The 19,926-nt window shown below is 36.3% G+C and overlaps 3 protein-coding genes across 4 annotated transcripts in view; 1 reads left to right on the forward strand and 2 right to left on the reverse strand.

Annotated features, from left to right (window-relative positions):
* The window catches only part of LOC132192338 (PR5-like receptor kinase), a 23,071-nt gene extending 8,423 nt beyond the window's left edge, over positions 1-14,648 (reverse strand). The window contains exons 1-3 of one of the 2 annotated variants that reach the window (XM_059607645.1): positions 14,518-14,648; positions 14,118-14,144; positions 13,125-14,000 (exon numbers count right to left, since the gene is read on the reverse strand). In XM_059607645.1, coding sequence (XP_059463628.1) covers positions 13,300-14,000; positions 14,118-14,144; positions 14,518-14,557 — 768 coding nt within the window. In that variant the 5' untranslated portion in view covers positions 14,558-14,648 and the 3' untranslated portion in view covers positions 13,125-13,299. Of the gene's footprint in view, positions 1-13,124; positions 14,001-14,117; positions 14,145-14,517 lie in introns of those variants that run through there. The other variant, XM_059607644.1, reaches the window with a different exon arrangement.
* On the reverse strand, positions 2,709-5,445 carry LOC132161994 (receptor-like protein 20). Its single transcript, XM_059572232.1, has 2 exons — positions 2,938-5,445; positions 2,709-2,824 (listed from the first exon to the last, which is right to left on the reverse strand). The coding sequence occupies exon 1, from the start codon at positions 5,288-5,290 to the stop codon at positions 2,966-2,968; it is 2,325 nt and encodes a 774-aa protein (XP_059428215.1). The 5' UTR covers positions 5,291-5,445; the 3' UTR covers positions 2,709-2,824; positions 2,938-2,965.
* A 236-nt stretch (positions 14,649-14,884) lies between the features above and the next one.
* LOC132162493 (receptor-like protein 6) lies at positions 14,885-18,779 on the forward strand. Its single transcript, XM_059572730.1, has 3 exons — positions 14,885-15,042; positions 15,789-15,882; positions 15,972-18,779. Exons 1-3 carry the CDS (start codon positions 14,885-14,887, stop codon positions 18,777-18,779), a joined length of 3,060 nt encoding a protein of 1,019 aa, XP_059428713.1.
* The last annotated feature ends 1,147 nt before the right edge of the window (positions 18,780-19,926 follow it).

The following is a 19,926-nucleotide window of genomic DNA, read 5'->3' on the forward strand; positions in this document are numbered from 1 at the left end:
TGTTTAAAAATTGGCAATGTACCCCCTTAATGTTTCAAAAATTTTCAATTCAGACCCTCCGTTACTAATTTTCGTCTGATTGGACGAAAATCATCCCGCGTGTGTCTCACGTGGGATTTTGATGCCCTCTATTCTAATTTTGTCCTCAATTGAGGGTAATTACGTAATTTTATAGGTTTTAATGAGGACAAAATTAGAATAGAGGGCATCAAAATCCCACGTGAGACACACGTGGGATGATTTTCGTCAAATTAGACGAAAATTAGTAACAGGGGGTCTGAATTGAAAATTTTGAAACATTAAGGAGGTACATTGCCAATTTTTAAACATTGAGGTTCGAATTAAAAAAGCTCTGAAACTTTATGAGGGTAAAGTGAATTTTCCCCAAAAAAATTCATCAGCAAATTTGTGATAACATATACTTCGTCTCTTCCAAAACATAAGAGGCCCGACAACAACCCCAAAGCCAAAAACAAATCCCAATTAAACACTTAAAAAGTTTCAGTTAATTGCATTTTCAAAAATTGAATGAGTTTCTTCATGTGCTGGAGGTGATGATCTCGGCTTTTGTGTGTGCATTTTTCTTTCAAAGGAAAACCATATAATCCTACGTTCCCTTTATAGGAAATAGGAAGTTTCCGAGAATGTAGCAAATTGCTCGCTGTGTGGAATCTTTCCCACCAATTGATTGAATGAAAGGTTAAGGACCGATAGAAAAATAAAACCATTTGCAAGTTGGACATGAATCTCACCAGTAAACTTGTTGCTTCACAAATCCAATAACTCAAGATAAATCAATTTTCCTAGAAATTGTGGAATTTGGCCAAACAAGTTGAAAATATGTAACAATTTGAGTTCTCCTAGTTCTTCAGGTATTGGCCCCTCAAAATTATTGCATGAAAATTCAATGGGATGAAGTCGTAACTCTTCACGAACTCCATCTGTTGACCTTTGGTGGTAACTGTTGCAACATCTTGATAATAAACATACACAGATAAAGCTTCAAATTTGTGGCGAATACGCTCAGTCTGGGCGTTTTCTTCATCAGCCACCATTTCCCTCCACTTAGAAAAATATTTTGTTGTCGATAAACAAACATCTTCAGTAGTTTTGTTATCCATATTATTAGTAATTTGAATAATAAATATGAAATAATTTTTATAAGTCTCATTAGTCCAAACACGTCTTTGGTAGAATTCGCCCACTTGTTAGGCTAGTAGACACCATAGAAGCTCTTGTATATTTGCTACACAAATGGTTAAAAATTCGAGCAACATTAAAAGTACCCACATCATTAACTCCAACCCACGTGTTTGCTCCACAAATGGTTAGTAATTTTATTTTTTGGTTGAGCCATTTTACTCCCACATTACAACTAACCGGTTCCTCTCAAGTTGAAAAGAAGAGGATCTCGGTCTGTGTCACAACTGATCCATTGCCATTGGACACTGTTATTTATGATGTTTATTTTTTTTGTTTGACTAGTTGTTATTAATAGATTTGCTGGTTACTTTTGTGGATGACATAAGTGTCAAGTGGGAGCATTCTTGATTAGCCCTTGCTTTATCCTAAAAAAGAAAGACATGAGAGTTAAGTGGACATTTCAATTGAAAACAGATTAGTTGTGTTGGGAGCAAGCTTGGAAGTGATCTAGCTGTTAGGAAATTAATCCTATTTCCCAAGACCCGTGAGATGCGAAAAATAAGAAGAATGCGGAATAACAAAGATTAGGCAATCAAATCACACACGACACAAAGATTTAAGTGGTTCGGCTTAACAAGCCTACATCCACTGGCGGAGACGACCCGGAGAAAAATCCACTATCAAAAGATGGAGTACAAAAATAGTAAAGAGAAAATCACTCAGATCCCAAAGCCCCAATACACCCAAATCTCACTATCACACAAGAAAGATTATTCCCAAAACAGAATACAAAAGACAGATGTACAAACTCTTCTTTTGCTGGAACAGAAGGCGGCTGATCTCTATTTTCTTCTCTCACTCTGCAGCACCCTTTTTCTTCTAATCACCTGTTTTTGGCTCCTCCAAAAACCACCAAGAAGAAAACACCCTTGCTGCCCTTGTACCTCCTTCTCTCAAATTCTCTCTTTTTTCTCCTCCCTTTGGTGCTTCACGTTTTTGGCACACACGGGTCTTGGGAAATAGGATTAATTTCCTAACAACTGGTATCAGAGCTGTTGGTTTGAGTGGGAGCGATGGCACCAATAATAGAGAGAAAAAGTGACTGGTATCAGAGCCCAGTCACTTTTCTCTCTATTATTGGCTCACCAAAACACAAAGCAAATATTACTTTGTTTTTCTCTGTATGTGTTTATGTGCTGTGGACACCCCTTTATATAGGACATAAAAGTTGGCTAAGCAAGGAGCAACTAGGAATACAAAACTTGAGCCAAAAGGATCCTCTTTTAATGATGCTGGGTCCCACCAACTTTATGGTGAAAGTCACAAAACTCCAACACTAGCAACACCAATGACCTCCAATATATACTAAGAAAAAAAAAAATTTAGAACAAGGACTAGGAAAACACAAGGAAAAAACCTAACATTCCTCTATAAAAAAATCCTGGTCCTCAATGAAGGATATAGATATAAAATCCAAAGAAAACTTCAAAAGAACAAAAAGGAATAAAAAAAAAAAAAAAAAAAGAAGTGTAAATTTAGTCTTATATGAAAATAGGGTCATTTATTCAAATCTTAAAATAAAAGCTAAAAACAAACATACAAAAGTGATCAAGGCAAGTCCGACAACAAAGGTCAGTTTTGCTTCCACTTCCCATAAGCGTCTCATAAGTCACTTGCGGATCTAATATCAGAAAACTATTCAATATATTATATAAATTGATGATTACAAACTTACTTAAGACAACATTCGCATCCAATATATATATATCAGAAAGAAACAAAAAAATGTCAAACCTGATTGCATTGCTAATCATGTCAATCACTAATGCCTGCGTCCTTGATTTATGCGTGCTCCCCGTCCATTATTCCTGTGTGCTCGTCTTGGACGATTTTCTATTTTAATATAATGTAGAGGGAACATCTTGAAAAAAATGTCATCAGCATGTTTATAGAAGCATATCCTCCATTTCTTCCAAAACATTAGAGGCCCAATAACAATTGCAAGACCAAAAACATATCCCAAATCAGCACTTAAAAAGATCCCGTCAATTGCATTCTCAGAATTCGAATGAGTTTCTTCAGACGTTGGAGGTGATAATCCTGACTCTTCATGTGTGCATTTTTTTTTCAAAGGAAAATCACATAATCCTATATTCCCTTCGTAGGAAGTTTCTGAGAATGTAGCAAATTGCTTTATTTGTGGAATCTTTCCCACCAATTGATTGAACGAAAGGTTAAGGACTGATAGGAAAATAAGACCATCTGCAAGTTGGACAGGAATCTCACCAGTAAGCTTGTTGCTTGATAAGTCCAATGACTCAAGATAAGCCAATTCTCCTAGAGATTGTGGGATTTGGCCATCGAAAGAATTATGAGACAGGTTGAAGATATATAGTGATTTGAGTTCTCCAATTTCTGCAAGTATAGGCCCCTCAAAATTGTTGCATGAGAAGTCAATGGAGGTGAAGATAGTTAGAATCTTCACCAGCTCCGCCTGTAGACCTTTGAAGGTAAGTGTAACCTTATTTTGATAATAAATATCCCAAGACAAAACTTCATATTGAAGGTAATTGAGCTGAGAAGTCATTTTTTCCTCTTCCATCATTGCCTTCCAGCTAGAAAAGGATTTTATTTGAAACTTACCAACAAAATTGTTGGAAGCTAGGTCCGCAATTTGAAGATTTGGCCAAGCGGCACTAGGCTCTAAGCAATCAATGGGCCCGTAAAATTTGTTAGATCGCAAAATAAGGACTCCCATCGTGGCTATCTTCTTCAAGTAACACGGGAAGGCATCCTCAATGTTGTTGTTCCCAAGGTCTAAAATTTCCAAAGATGTGCAATTGGCTAGAGAATTAGGTAGCTTTCCTTCTAGTTGGTTTCCATTGAGATTTAAAGTTAGTAAGCCACAATTGCTTGGAAACGTATTAGGAATTGAGCCAGTGAGATTGTTTTTCCTTAGATTCAACACCCTAGGACTCATCTCAATTAAGCACTGGAGAACCGGGCCACTCAGTAAATTATCAGACAAATCTAGAGCAAGAAGATATGTAGCATTGCATAATGAACCAGGAATACTCCCATAAAATTTATTGCTCGATATAGAGAAGAAATTAGCGTAGGTAAGGGAGTTACCGATGCTTGCTGGTATGACAGAGCTGAAGTTATTCTCCGAAAAATCCAAGTATTTAGCATATGATGGGAGAACCGAGAGCTGCCCTTGGAGCTGATTGGAGTGAAGGTCTAGGATAGTCACAAAAGACATGTTGAGTAAAGGCAAATCTAGACTCTCCAAATAATTATGAGAAAGATTCAATTCGTAAAGATTACGAAATCCCCAAATCCAACTGGGTATCTCCCCCTGAATCTCGTTGCCAGAAAGGTCTAGATGAAGTAATTCAGATTGATTTCTCAAAAAAACAGGAAATGTTTTCAACTTGTTAGAAGCCAAGTTGAATGTCCATAACCAGGGAAGGGAGGATAACGAAAAATTAGTTTCATCATATTCAATCGATAAGCTGTTGTCTGAAAGATCAAGATATGAAAGACTTGTCAACTTTTGAATCATATTAGGCTGCAAGGAGCCGGTAAAGTTGTTTGAAGAAAGTGAGAGGATCTTAAGACCTTTGAGCTCAAAAACAGACATGGGTATTGGCCCTTTCAAGTTGTTGTTACTCAAATCAAGGGTGTCAAGCAAGGAAGAAGAAACGTCTGGAAATTCATTGAGTTGACCAGAAAATTGGTTATTAGAAAGTTGTAATTGCAGCAATGATGGAAGGGAAAACAGAGAAATTGGAATACTTCCTTCCAGTGAATTATAACTCAAGTCAAGAGATTGGAGATCCTGTAGAGAGAAGAGGAGGCTACTGGCATTGTCAAGTGTACCCGAGATGGATTCACGGCTCAGGTCGAGACTGGTAACACGCCCATCGCTGCAGGTTACACCTTCCCACAAACAGCAATCCACACTTTGATTCCAGTGCACCAGTTTTGTGGACCGATCCCTGTTGAATAGGAGGCTCTTCTTCAATTGGAGCATCAAGGATTGCTGATCGCCAAGAGTTTGACAAAATGCCACAGAGATACAAAAGTGGAGGAGAAGTGAATAAATGGGCATCAAGAAAAGCCATGAAAGGAATGAAATTTTCATTTTGAGGCTGTAACAAGAGACACCCAAACAATATGAAATTGAAGAGGTGATGAAATCAATGATTCATGAGGAGAGGAAGGCCGATGAACATGAGCTTTTGGGCCTGTAAAACCAGACGAGATTGTCACGGGAGGCTACGTAGGAGGTAGAAGAAGATGCAGCCAATGCTGAAGGCTAGCTCTGCTTCAATTGGAACGATAAATGTTGAAATTTGACGAGCTGCTGAGGAGTGGAAGGAGGTAAGAAAATTCGTGGGTTTCTTGACTTTTCAAAAAGCAAATAAACGCGTTTCCAGAAGCACGCGTTTCTCATGGTCCCCTTCCTTTAATTGTTCCAGTCTCCGCCAGATGCCCGGCGATGCGCCGCTGGACTTTTCCTTGACTTGGGAGTTGGGGCAATTAAAGTGATCTATTCGTACGTGTATGCATGTGGACCTCCCCGACAAAAATAAATAGCATGGAAGCAAACGTTGTTGAAATTGTTATTATATTTTTATTCTTTGTTCATTGTACATATTAAATCCAGGTTGTGTTGTCTATTAAGTAAAACAAAATACTGGTCTAAGTCTAACTTAATGGGGTCTTCTTGTTTGTGAAAAGAACAATTATTATACAACTTCTAAAGATACTGCCATGAGCTATGTTGAACAGTTGAAGCATAGCGACGGGTTATTTGTAAAATAATAAAAAAAATCATTAAAAACTATTAGTTTTAGAGGTCGAGTGAGTTTTCGATGCTTAAGTCGGTAAATAGTTATTTGAGAGAAAACCAAATGGAAAGAGTAAGAGAAGAGGAATGTGTGTACCTAGCTCTATGAGGGTGTCCTTTAGATACTTGCCACTTGACGGACTTATAGTTAGGGGTGATAATTTGTGTTCGCGTATCGTTTTAGGTCATGTCAAGATATGGTACAAGACTATATAGATCATCTATAAAATGACTCATTTAATTAAATTGGTCAAATCTCTCAATAATAACCTTCTAATTTTGTATTGGGTTCTTGTTGGGTTCATGTGTTATGTAAAAAATTGTTAGTCATTATGTCGCGTGTCGGGTTCAGGTCATATTAATGCATGGGTAAAAAGACTATATATGTCAATCCTAATCAAATCTATTTAATTAAATGGGTTAAACCTTTCAACTTTAACCTTCTAATTTTGTATTGGATTCTTATCAAGTTCATGAGTTATGTTAAAAATTGTCAGCCATTATGTCACGTGTCGGGTTTGGATCATATCGATGCACGGGTAAAATACTATATAGGTCTAATCCGATCCATTTAATTAAACGGGTCAGACTCCTTAACTTTAATCATTTAATTTCGTGCTTGGTTCTTGCAGATCGTGTCAAAAATTACCAGCTCTACTTATAACTCTCTTATTATTTTTATTTTTATTTAGATACTACTTGAGGGAGCTTATAGTGATTATTTATTGTATCACCAAGCTACATGTCAACAATAAAATATTTTAGGATGATGCGTAATTTAGAAATTTAGGATTTAGTAGTTAGATTAGACCTTACAAAATAATTTATAGTAGCTTAAGTCCTGAAAATGCATGACATGTTTAGCTTTTAAACTCCACAAATACTAACTTTTTTGCAAGAATATATTTTTTTTCTAGGCATTTTGCAAGACTATGTATGTGTATTGGAATGACACTTTTGCATTCAAATTGTGGACTCAAAGCGTTGCAAAGATTACTTCGTTCAAATATACAAGAAAATGATCACAACCCTATAGTATTGTTGTCAAATGGAGGGGCGTCATAGTGGGTGTGCCCCTCCGGTTGGTTTAATAAGGGTCATCTCTATTTTCATTTGAAATGAAAAAAATTCAATTTATGATTATAAAATTTTATTTAATTGCATATATATATATATATATATATATATATATATGGTATTACTTAATTAAAATTTTTAAATGATGATGTAACATATTCATGATTCGGCCTTGTTTGGGAAGCAAGATTTTCCAACTCAATCTCAAATTTTTTCTAAATTCAAGTTTGGCAATTTTTTAAACTCAATTCAACTCAACTCAAAAAATTTCAACTTAACTCAACAATTTTCAACCCAATTAATAAAAATTATAAATAAAGATTGAAAAAAAAAAAATAAATAAATTTAGGGTAGCCGAAACACCCCAAGTGGTGGCTGGGCCACCCCAAGCCCAACTGGGGTGGTCCGACCACCCCTTAATATTTTATTATTTTTTAAAACTTATTATTATTATTATTTTATTTAAATTTAAAATATATGTAATATTTTATTATTATTTTTATCAATGGGACATATGTTTCATTTATGACCTTAGAGAGATCCCAATTATTAATTGGATATTCTCTAATCCAAAATGGATAGAAGAAAATCCTCTACCGTGTTTGACCCACATTCCTTCACGGGCCATAGGTCGAATAATGAAGGTTGTTGATAGAGGACAATTTTCAATCATATTTGCTTTAACAAAAGGGACATATATAGCGATTCTAACATCATATGGAGACATAATTAATGGCATTGGAAAGCTCATTTAGAGGGTTACAAAGTCATATTTGATTAAGCTTTCCTAATTCAAATGTTTACTGAGTTAAAATAGACCGTAAAAAGAAAATTGAAAAGCCGTACAAAATTGCTCGTATGTTGTTTATGTTTGAACAAGCTTTAAAACAAGTTGACAAAATAGCTCGTTCAATAACTCATATGAAGTTGGGTTCGAATGAGTTATTCATAGATGCACTCGTTTAAAGTTGGGTTAGAACGAGCTGCTGTGTGAATTGAGAATTCATGTAAGAATACGAGGAAACCATAGTTAGGTTCGAAAGAGCCTCTTACACGTTCAGACAAGCTCCAATAAATTTTTGTAAACAAACTTTTATTTGAGCGTTTTCTTAGGTTTAGGAGTCTAGGTAGTATAAATATATGTAATGGCTATCTATAGCCTTAATTTATTATGTTATTTTGACCAGTGATCAATGAAAAAACACTTTTAAGAGTGGTTTTATTTTCTATCCACATTAAATCCTTGATTGAGTATTAGTTTTAAGAAGAGTTGTGATTCTTATCTTGTTTGTCTTGGCAAACTAATCACTACACGCTGCATTAATTGATATCAAAGTCAAGTTGCACTGCATCAATTATTTAATTGTTGATGGAGATCTTGTGGGCTAAACAACAAAAAAATTCGTCCAAAGCGCGTTAACTAGCAGAGCAGGAACGTTAGTAATTACTACTCTTAACTATCGGCAAATATATCAAGGATTAAATTAAGGGTGAATTAAATTAAGCTGGAAGAGAAATGATAGGATTATAAAATATTTTACAAAATAATTTTATTGTCCTATTATAATTGAAAACGAGATAAATTTATAAAAAATCGCTAAATAGAAAATCTCTTTTTAAACCATGAGATGGTAGAATTTGTAAATGGGTTAAAGTAATTCCAAAAACATTTATGTATAATATTTATCCCACAAAAGAAAAGGTAATTGTGAAGTGGGAGAGTGTTGTTCTCAAAGTTAGAATTGTCAGAGTCATTCATTTATGAGGACCTCAAAGGGAAGTTGTGGCATTTAAAACTCTCCGCATCCAATTCCCAATGCTCCAACTACCTCGCATTTACTCCGATGGACGGATGGATGGGACGGATGTGAAGCTCATAAATGAGACAATTGGGGCTGAGATTTGTGTCGTCTTTTGAATGATTTATTTTTGTTATGAGCTTCACATCCGTCCCATCCATCCGTCCATCCGTCGATCGGAGTAAATGCGAGGTAGTTGGAGCATTGGGAATTGGATGCGGAGAGTTTTAAATGCCACAACTTCCCTTTGAGGTCCTCATAAATGAATGACTCTGACAATTCTAACTTTGAGAACAACACTCTCCCACTTCACAATTACCTTTTCTTTTGTGGGATAAATATTATACATAAATATTTTTGGAATTACTTTAACCCATTTACAAATTCTACCATCTCATGGTTTAAAAAGAGATTTTCTATTTAGCGATTTTTTATAAATTTATCTCGTTTTCAATTATAATAGGACAATAAAATTATTTTGTAAAATATTTTATAATCCTATCATTTCTCTTCCAGCTTAATTTAATTCACCCTTAATTTAATCCTTGATATATTTGCCAATAGTTAAGAGTAGTAATTACTAACGTTCTTGCTCTGCTAGTTAACGCACTTTGGACGAATTTTTTTGTTGTTTAGCCCACAAGATCTCCATCAACAATTAAATAATTGATGCAGTGCAACTTGACTTTGATATCAATTAATGCAGGGTGTAGTGATTAGTTTGCCAAGACAAACAAGATAAGAATCACAACTCTTCTTAAAACTAATACTCAATCAAGGATTTAATGTGGATAGAAAAGAAAACCACTCTTAAAAGTGTTTTTCATTGATCATTGGTCAAAATAACATAATAAATTAAGGCAATAGATAGCCATTACATATATTTATACTACCTAGACTCCTGAACCTAAGAAAACGCTCAAATAAAAGTTTGTTTACAAAAATTTATTAGAGCTTGTCTGAACGTGTAAGAGGCTCTTTCGAACCTAACTATGGTTTCCTCGTATTCTTACATGAATTGTCAATTCACACAGCAGCTCGTTCTAACCCAACTTTAAACGAGTGCATCTATGAATAACTCATTCGAACCCAACTTCATATGAGTTATTGAATGAGCTATTTTGTCAACTTGTTTTAAAGCTTGTTCAAACATAAACAACATACGAGCAATTTTGTACGGCTTTTCAATTTTCTTTTTACGGTCTATTTTAACTCAGTAAACATTTGAATTAGGAAAACTTAATGAAATATGACTTTGTAACCCTCTAAATGAGCTTTCCAACGCCATTAATTATGTCTCCATATGATGTCAGAATCGCTATATATGTCCCTTTTGTTAAAGCAAATATGATTGAAAATTGTCCTCTATCAACAACCTTCATTATTCGACCTATGGCCCACGAAGGAATGTGGGTCAAACACGGTAGAGGATTTTCTTCTATCCATTTTGGATTAGAGAATATCCAATTAATAATTAGGATCTCTCTAAGGTCATAAATGAAACATATGTCCCATTGATAGAAATAATAATAAAATATTACATATATTTTAAATTTAAATAAAAAATAATAATAAGAAGTTTTAAAAAATAATAAAATATTAAGGGGTGGTCGGACCACCCCAGTTGGGCTTGGGGTGGCCCAGCCACCACCTGGGGTGTTTCGGCTACCCTAAATTTATTTATTTATTTTTTCAATCTTTATTTATAATTTTTATTAATTTGGATGAAAATTTTTGAGTTAAGTTGAAATTTTTTGAGTTGAGTTGAATTGAGTTTAAAAAATTGCCAAACATGAATTTAGAAAAAATTTCAGTTTGAGTTGGAAAATCTTGCTTCCCAAACAAGGCCGAACTATTCGGTTTTTGTTTTGGTACTATCTCATCTATTAAAAAAAAGTACAGAAAAAGGGAAGCTAATTAACGATTAGGCAACTATTCTTAACTTCTGAAATAAACCCATGGAATTTTTTATTTATTTAAAAAAGAAAAGAAAAAGAAGAGGTACGTAGTTATGCAAAGGAGTGAGAAAGAAATCGCCATTGGCCGGTGAGTTTTTTATTTTTTATTTTTATGAAGTCTATTCAATTACATTTTTTTTTAGAGAAATTATGTAACATCCCGGTCCCAGTTCATCATCTAAAAGGTACCCAATTTAAAATTTGAAATCCTCTAAGCACTGGATTTCAATTTCAAGGCGTGCATTTCATTTTTAGGTTGTAATTTTTGGGAATTTACAACATATAAACTAGATTACAAATTAGAATTAGAAATGAAATGACACACCATTATCTTTTTTTTTTTTTTTTTTTTTTTTTACATGTCCACACAAAAGAAGGAAAAGATGAGGTTCGAACTAGTGACCTCCGTTTCATGAGGCGTGGTCCACAGTCGATTGATCTACCCCTTGGGGACCGACACACCATTATCTTGAAAGTATGCACTATGTCCAATTCACCCTTGATTTGATTTGATTTTTTATTTTAACAAGAGTTGATCTAAGAGCAATGCTACATCCCATATAAGTATCCCACAAATTCCACAAAATTAACGTGGTAAAGTCTAGTAGCTATCGAATAAACTCTTGTTAAAAAAAAAAAAAAAAAAAAAAAAAATCAAAGGCTACTAGACCTTGCTGCATCAACTTTGTGAGATATTTGTAAGATGATTGTGTGATATGTAGTATTACTCATGATATAACATATTAGAATGATGGTGGGATATTAATGTGTTATATAACATTACTCGATATTAAATAGAGCAATGATAAATAAAGCTACATCACATTCCATCAACATTTCACCATGTTGATATGACAATGCCTATAACCCTTGATTTTTTTTTTTTTTTTTTTCTAATAACAATGACTAATTCAAGAACTAAGAGATACTGGCACATTAGTAAGAACAGAGGCAGAAATTAATATAGATAGGGAGCAAGGGCCAAAAAATTTAGTTGGTAGTGGCCAGTAGGCAAAATATTTTTCCCTGTGAATTAGGGGATGCCATGGTCTATACTGGGCTCCCATTCATCCGTCCATGCATATCAGCCCAATAATATATGATAAAATAAAGGTGTAGTATTGCATTTAGGGGTGTAAACGAGCCGAGTTCCCTTATTTGGGCTTGGCTCGTTTAAATTTTACTCGAACTTGAGCAAAAAAATTGAGCTTGAGCTCATAATAAGTCGAACCGAACCGATCCAACTTGTGAGTTGGTTCTTATATTTAATGTGTGTGTGTGTGTTTTTTTTTTAATAAATTTAAACTTCAAGTACTCTTAAACGGCTCAAGAAACCAGCTTGCATATGAGCATTTGCTTAGTTTGGCTAGCCGAGTATGAAGCCTAAATCAATACAGTAAAGCACTTAGTTTCGAAGAAAGAGAATATGTATCCTTTTATAGATAAGCAAACTTGGGGATTGGTGTTTTCTTAATAATGTGGGATAAGTTAACATGTTGTATTCAGACTGCAATGGGGCGATGCCCCCTACAAATTTTTTTTTTTCAACATCTCTCTCAATCTCCCTCACCAGTTATAGTGCATCTTCCGCCCCAACTCTCATTTTCAACTCTCACTCTCGCTCACCAAACAGGCAGTGATCCAAAGTGTTTGGGTCTGTTTGATTCTTTAATAATTTCTGTCTTTTTCAATCTCCCTCAATAGTTTCTGGTTGATTTTTTTTCCCTTTCATTTGTGTATGCTCTAATTGAATCTGAGTCTTTTTAATGATTTTTCTCTCTCTCTCTCTGTGTGATCACAACTAAGTGGAGAAAGCTTTTTTTGTTTCGGTGAAGAAGACGAGCAACAGAGAATCAAAGATGGAAAGAAATGGAGAAAGAGAGAAAATAATGTTAAATTTTTTTTTTTTATATATATATATATTAAAATAAGTTATATAGTATATTTATTATTATTGAGTAATATTGACTATATATTGTTAATTACTTAATAAAAAAATATACAAGTCGAGCCTTATACGAGAGCGCTCATGAGCCTAACCAAGTCGAGTCGAGCCAAACTTGTTTCGTTTAATATTTAAGCCAAGATTTATGTTCATAAAGCGCTTTATTTAATAATCGAGTCGAGCTTAATAAGCCGATTTCGAGTTCACTCTCAAGCGGCTTCGCTGCCAACACCCCTAATTGCATTACTCTATTAGATGAATACTAATCTTACAAATTTAAACAAATAAAAAATAAACAATAAATTTAATTATTTAATTAATATTTTAATCTAAACCAACCAAACAAATTCACACCTCAATAGTTTTCATAACTCCATTATCTACTATTCTACTTTATCATTCATACAACACGGTGAAATTTCTGGAAAGTGTCAGCGTGGCAAACCATGCATCCGTACAAAGTGACTAAACTAACCCCACATTTGCATAAGATACCAACACAAAATAATTTATACAATAAGGTTATTCGGTAGTTTTACCTGTATTAGGTGACGGGCAGAATGTGATAATGTAGTTGGCGGAGTCACAAGTAAATACGGCAATCTTATCATCGAACGGCTCAGTATACGCGCGTGGGCAAGCGGACTTGAAAAACTGCAAGTACAACGACTGCCTAAAGATGGGCGATAAGCTGGGTGTGTCAGAGTACTTGTACTCGAATGGATTCCTGCAAGCGACCACACCTTCTCTCCCATCCCCACGCGTCACGCTGAGCAGCTTGCGGCAAGGGCCGTTCAGGTCCACCAAGCACCCAATCCCAGTAGTGCCGCATGTTCCTCGGCTCGTACCTTCGGGCACGACGAGCATCGGGAGGTTGAACCCGTCGAACGCGGTCACGTCGTAGAAGTCCAACCCTTCGAAGCTGTTTAGCCCGAACTCTGCCAACGTGACGGGTGGCTGGTACCCAACCCCGCCGCACTCCAGAGCCCCGGACCCACAGTCGCCGGTCAGGCACGTGAAATTTCCACTAGAGTCTTGGCCACAGTGGGTCCGACCCCATATCCGACCATTCCAGGGCGTGAGAATGGATATGTTCTTGGATTCGCCGCTCTTGAGAGCGAACCCGGTGGTGGGGAACTGTCCCGTCACGCCTGTGGTTTGCAAAGCCGGCCATATCGTGCGCAGGCAGTTGTTGACTATCTTGAAGGAATCAGAGCGGACCTCTGTGAAGACAAAAAAATGGAAAAAACACGAATTGGAGGTTAATTAGCAGGAAATTGAGGAATTTAGAGAAAAATATTGGTTTTTTCGTGGTGGGTTGTGCGAGTTTTTGTGGTCACCTGCGAGAGAAGAGATGGTGAGGAGGATGATCAGTGCCAGAGACGGAGGGAGGGGGTACCGGGGTGGGCCAGGGTCCCCCCAAATAAGAAAAAAAAATATTGTAAGTAAAAAAATTAATAAAAAAATTAAAAAAAAAAAGTAAAATTAAAGTTTTAATTTTAGTTATTTGTCCTTTAAAAAAAAAAAATTGGCCTTATTTTTAATTTTGTTGGTCAATACCTACTAATTTTTTTTTTTAATTTTTGGCCTTTACTTTTAAATGTCTACTTTTTTTTGGTCCTTACGGTAGTTTTTAGTTCATAAAAAATAATTAAAATAATTTTTTTGATAAAAAAAATTTTAAAGAACTGAAAAAAAAAAATTGACTGACTATTTCATAAAATTTTCTGGCTCCGTCCCTGATCAGTGCAGTGCCGGAGAGTAGCAGACGACGACCCATAGGATTAATTGAAGAAGCTGCGGAAGTGAAAGTTGAAAATTAAGGAAGAAGACGCAGGAGTTTGAGTTGGACCAGCGCTAAGAACTCTTTATGGGTTTCTTTTTTTAAAAAAAAATTTACTTTTTTGTGATTTTAGTTTTTTTTTTTTTTAATTAATTAATTTTTATAATCTTTAGTCAAATAATGATATTTATAATTTTTAAAGACCAAAAAGCTTTTCAAAATAAAAATGCGTTCAATGCTTCTAGACTTGTAGTCCTGCGTGGAAACTTAATTGGAAGACTTTGAAGGTCAAGCAAACTATTGTTGTATTTTGTGTTTGTGGAAATGACGCAACTACTACCAGAACGCCGGATGTTTCTGACCAAAAACGCGTCGATAGCTTTTTTGAAAAGTCAAGTATACCGTAAACCCAAAGCTGCAGCCTCATTTTCTACTCCACAGCCATTGACTGTGCTTGTGGAAATGAGGCTGTTGCCGCGCGAGTACTGAATTTTCAAAATTGTTGGGGATCCACTACTTAGTTGAGTATGATTATTATTGTTGGAAAGAAATTTATGAGCTTCATTTCTTCTCGTTCTGCAACGAGACTTTTGGAAGACTTTTAATGTCAAGCAAACCATCATTAGGCCGTGAGCAACGGGCAGGGATTTGGATCTCTCAATTTTTCATTTATAAAATTTAAGCAAGTTAAAAATCGTGTTTGATTTTTCGAACAAGTGTTTCTGTAAAAGTGAAGAGTTAGACAATAGCTTTCTAATTGTCTTGATAACATGCTACATTTATATTTAATTTGTAACATTTTTCAAGTATTTTGATGCCTAAAATCGGCATAAATTTTTGTAACGTAAGAAATCCTAATCCGGGCACCGAAGTTAGTCACGAGGAACCATCATTGGGGTTGGGACTTCAACGGAAGTGCGTGCAATTCTTCTTCTGGTTCTGCAGAGAGACTTTTGAACCATTATTGTGGTTTTGGAAATGACGCAGCAGCTGAGTACAGCTAGAGCTTCTAACCAAAATGCGTCGATTTGATTTTGAGAAGTCAAGCAATCATCAGCAGCTCCTCACACTTTACGTGGTTTAAGTAGCGGCTCTCATGAGTACTCCATCTCAACTCACAGCCACAGGATTCACTAAAACTCATCCAGTATCAAGTTTTTGCCGATTACCGTTCTCTACATCTTCCTCTTAACTAAATATTGTAACTATGTTCGTTGTTCCTTCGAAGCAAAGCCTTTGCTACTTCTTCTTCTACACTTTCAGTTGCCAAATCTGAGTCGATTTCTGTCAGCCAACATATTAGCTACCTACAGGCCCAAAATGTAATGTTTTCTCTCTTACTCTGTTTGAACCCATCAGTAATTTCATTAGCTCTTCAACTCATTATTGTGTGTGGTGTCTCTTTTTACAGCCTCCAATGAGCATTCCACTCTTTTCATGGCTTTTCTTGATGCTATGCCTACTTTTTCCCAGTTTCTGTATCTATGTGGTGTCGGGACAGTGTCTCGGCGATCAGCAAGCCTTGTTGCTCCAATTGAAGAACAGCCTCGAATTTGACAGGGATTTGTCCACAAAACTGGTGCATTGGAATCAAAGAGCTGATTGCTGTTCATGGAAAGGTGTAACCTGCAGCCAAGGACGTGTTATTGGTCTCGACCTAAGCAGTGAATCAATCTACCGTGGATTTGACAATTCAAGCAGCCTTTTCGGTCTTCAGTATCTCCGGCACTTGAATTTGGCTTATAACGACATTTCCTACCAGATTCCATCCCAATTTGACAAGCTTACAAACTTGAATTATTTGAACCTGTCAAATGCTGGCTTTAAGGGGCAGATTCCAATTGCGATTTCACACTTGACAAGGTTGGTTACTCTTGATTTATCTACTGGTTACAACCACATGATTCCTTCACTGAAACTTGAGAATCCAAATCTAAATATGCTCGTTAAGAATCTTTCGAATCTTATAGAACTTCATCTTGATGGTGTTAAGTTATCAGCAAAAAAGAATGAATGGTGTCGAGCATTATCATCTTCATTGTCAAATTTGAGAGTGTTGAGCTTGTCAAATTGTCTTCTTTCAGGGCCTCTTGATTCCTCATTACTCAATATTCAGACTCTCTCCATTATTCATCTGAATTATAACAATTTCTCTGCTCCAGTTCCAAAACTTTTTGCAAATTTCAAAAATTTGATGTCCTTGGATCTTAGTTATTCTAGGTTGAATGGAAAATTTCCAGAAAAGATCTTCCAAATTCCAACACTCCAAACACTTGACTTATCAGGCAATGACCTACTTCAGGGTTCATTGCCAGAATTTCCATGGAATGGATCTCTTCGAATGTTGGTGCTTAGAGAGACAAACTTTTCAGGGACATTGCCACATTCTATTGGTAACCTAAAAATGTTGTTCGAAGTAGGTCTTTCAGATTGCAATTTCAATGGATCAATCCCAAAGTCAATGGCAAGCCTCACACAATTGCTTTATTTGGACATGGCAAACAATAACTTTGATGGATCAATTCCGTCACTCAGCATGGTCAAGAATTTGACCACAATAAACCTTTCCAATAATGATTTAACAGGTCAGATTACTTCCACTCGGTGGGAAGAACTTTCAAATCTGGTGGTTCTTGACTTGAGTTACAATTCACTGGAAGGGAGTGTTCCAATTTCTCTATTTTTCCTTCCATCATTGCGGAGATTACAACTTTTCAATAACCAATTTTCTGGTCAACTCACTGAATTTTCAACTGTTTCTTCTTACCTATTGGACACCATTGATTTGGGTCGTAACAACTTGGAAGGGCCAATTCCCATTTCAATCTTTCAACTCCAAAGTCTTGAGAGACTCTCACTTTCTTCGAACAACTTTAGTGGCTCCTTGCAACTTAATGTGATTATGACTATGAGAAATCTTTCAGTTCTCGATCTTTCCCACAATAGCTTGGTGATTGAATATATTGAAACCAATTCTTCGTTATCTGCCTTTCCTCAAATTACCACATTAAGCTTGGCTTCTAGCAAGTTGAAAACATTTCCTCACTTCTTGATGAATCAATCCACATTAACAGATCTAGACCTTTCAGATAACCAGATTCATGGAAAGATACCCAATTGGATCTTGCAACTTCCTAATCTTTACTCATTGAATCTTTCTTATAACTATCTAGAGACTTTAGATTTGCCTTTACTCAACATGTCTTTTGTGAGTGTCCTAGACCTTCGCTCCAACCATCTCCAAGGGCAACCCTTTGTTTTCCCAGAATATGCTAAATACTTGGATTTCTCAAGGAATAATTTCAGCTTTGTCATACCAGCTAGTATTGGTAATTCTATTTCTTTCACTTCTCTCCTCTCTCTTTCAAGCAATAAATTTTATGGGCACATCCCTAGATCAATATGCAATGCTACATATCTTCGTGTTCTAGATTTGTCTAATAATATCTTGAGTGGTACGATTCCCCAATGCTTGTTTAAGTTGAGTGAGACTCAAGAGGGGTTGAATAGAAGTTTAGGGGTGCTGAATCTAAGGAGAAACAACTTCACTGGTGCAATTTCTAATACGTTTCCAAGAAAATGTGGATTACAAACTTTAAATCTCAATGGAAACCAATTAGAAGGAAAGCTACCGAAATCTCTGGCCAAATGCACAGCTTTAGAAGTTTTAGACCTTGGGAACAATCACATTGAGGATGCCTTCCCATGTTACTTGAAGAATATATCCATGTTGCACGTCCTTGTTCTGCGATCTAACATTTACGGGCCCATTGATTGTTCGGGTCATAATGCCTCTTGGCCGATGCTTCAAATTGTAGACCTTGCAGCAAACAATCTCACTGGTAAGCTTCCAATAAAATACTTTTCTGATTGGAAAGCCATAACAGATGATAAAAATGAGGCCCAATCTCAGCTCAATCACCTTCGATTTGAAGATGAGTCTCTGGATATTTATTATCAAGATGTGATAACTGTTACCATCAAAGGTCTAGAGGTCGAGCTAGTGAAGATCCTATCTATCTTCAACTCTCTTGACTTTTCATGCAACAATTTTGGGGAGATTATACCTGAAGAAATAGGAGAACTCAAATCACTATATATTCTCAACTTGTCGCATAATGCATTTATGGGTCAAATCCCCCCATCTCTTGGCAAATTGAGTCAGCTTGAGTCATTAGACTTATCAAACAATGACCTTATTGGTGAGATCCCTGTTTGATGTAGATTGGAATTCAAGGCTTATCTTATCTTATCTTATCTTTTAGTCTTTTATTAGGTTTCTTTGTTAGTCGTTTATTCTATCTTATCTTTCAGTCTTTATTTGAATTAGGTTTCTTTGTTAGTCTTTTATTTGGTTTAGTTGTCTTTCGTAGACTTCTAAATTTACTTTATTTCATTGTTATTTTAGGGCTAGAAGTCTTGGGCTATAAATATATGCTTATAGCCTTTAGCAATTCAGTTTATGATTATTATTGAGTTTGTTTAATAAGAATTACTCAGAGTTGAGTTTATTTGTGTTTTTCCTTAAACCATAGATAGAATCTATAGTTTTTAAGAAGATTTCTTAGATTCTTGTGATAGTCTCACAATCTTAGAAATATTTACCCCTTCAACTTGCTGTTTTCTTGTTCACTGCAATCCGACGCTGCATCAGTTGGTATCAGAGCTCAATTACTTTTTATGAATGGGGAGGAGCAACCGCTTTGTAGACATGAACGAGGTGCACGTGCGCACGGAGGCAGCACGTAAGGAGCAACCGGCGATTCGTTTGCGGCACATGGAGGAGAGGTTTGGTGGTCTAACCGTGCGGAAGGAGGGGCGTGCGCGCACCCAACACGGGATCCCTACCGATCACTTGGCCGACATGGATGGCCCGAGCGTTCGTCGTCGTCAACCAAAACCGAGATACGCGGGGGCGGAAGACAAATTTATCGTCGAGGGTGAACTTGTCAATCCTTATGCGGGGCGCGGAATGCGGAAGGAATTTCCAACGACACAAGCCCATGCTATATCACAGGATGCAGGCGTCAAGCTCGACACCCAAAAAGAAAAAATAGAAAATTCCTACAAAAAAAAGGTGTCTTGGGAGATAGCGAAGGCCAAGCATCAATCGGTGTCCCGATACATTCGAGATACGTACCGACAATTTCAGACTACATGCACCATGGGAGGCAAGGTGGCCAAGCTTGTCATCGATCCAAGGAGTGGTATGAATGTAGTCTCGGAGGAAGCAGTTCGGAAGCTAGGGCTTGAGACCAAGAGACATCCTACTCCCTATCAATTGGAATGGCTCACGAAAGGAAACGAGGTAACGGTTTCTAAACGTTGTCTAGTGTCTTTTTCTATTGGAGCTAAATATGTGGATC

The sequence above is a fragment of the Corylus avellana genome, chromosome ca9, assembly GCF_901000735.1.
Source record: "Corylus avellana chromosome ca9, CavTom2PMs-1.0".
NCBI lineage: Eukaryota > Viridiplantae > Streptophyta > Magnoliopsida > Fagales > Betulaceae > Corylus > Corylus avellana.

Bases quoted from the DNA above. Each gene is read 5' to 3' on its own strand.
- LOC132161994 (XM_059572232.1), bottom strand. From the start codon at position 5,290: ATGAAAATTTCATTCCTTTCATGGCTTTTCTTGATGCCCATTTATTCA.
- LOC132162493 (XM_059572730.1), top strand. From the start codon at position 14,885: ATGACGCAACTACTACCAGAACGCCGGATGTTTCTGACCAAAAACGCG. The intron at 15,043-15,788 runs GTACTGAATTTT...GTTCCTTCGAAG, and splicing joins ATGAGGCTGTTGCCGCGCGA to CAAAGCCTTTGCTACTTCTT. The intron at 15,883-15,971 runs GTAATGTTTTCT...CTCTTTTTACAG, and splicing joins GCTACCTACAGGCCCAAAAT to CCTCCAATGAGCATTCCACT.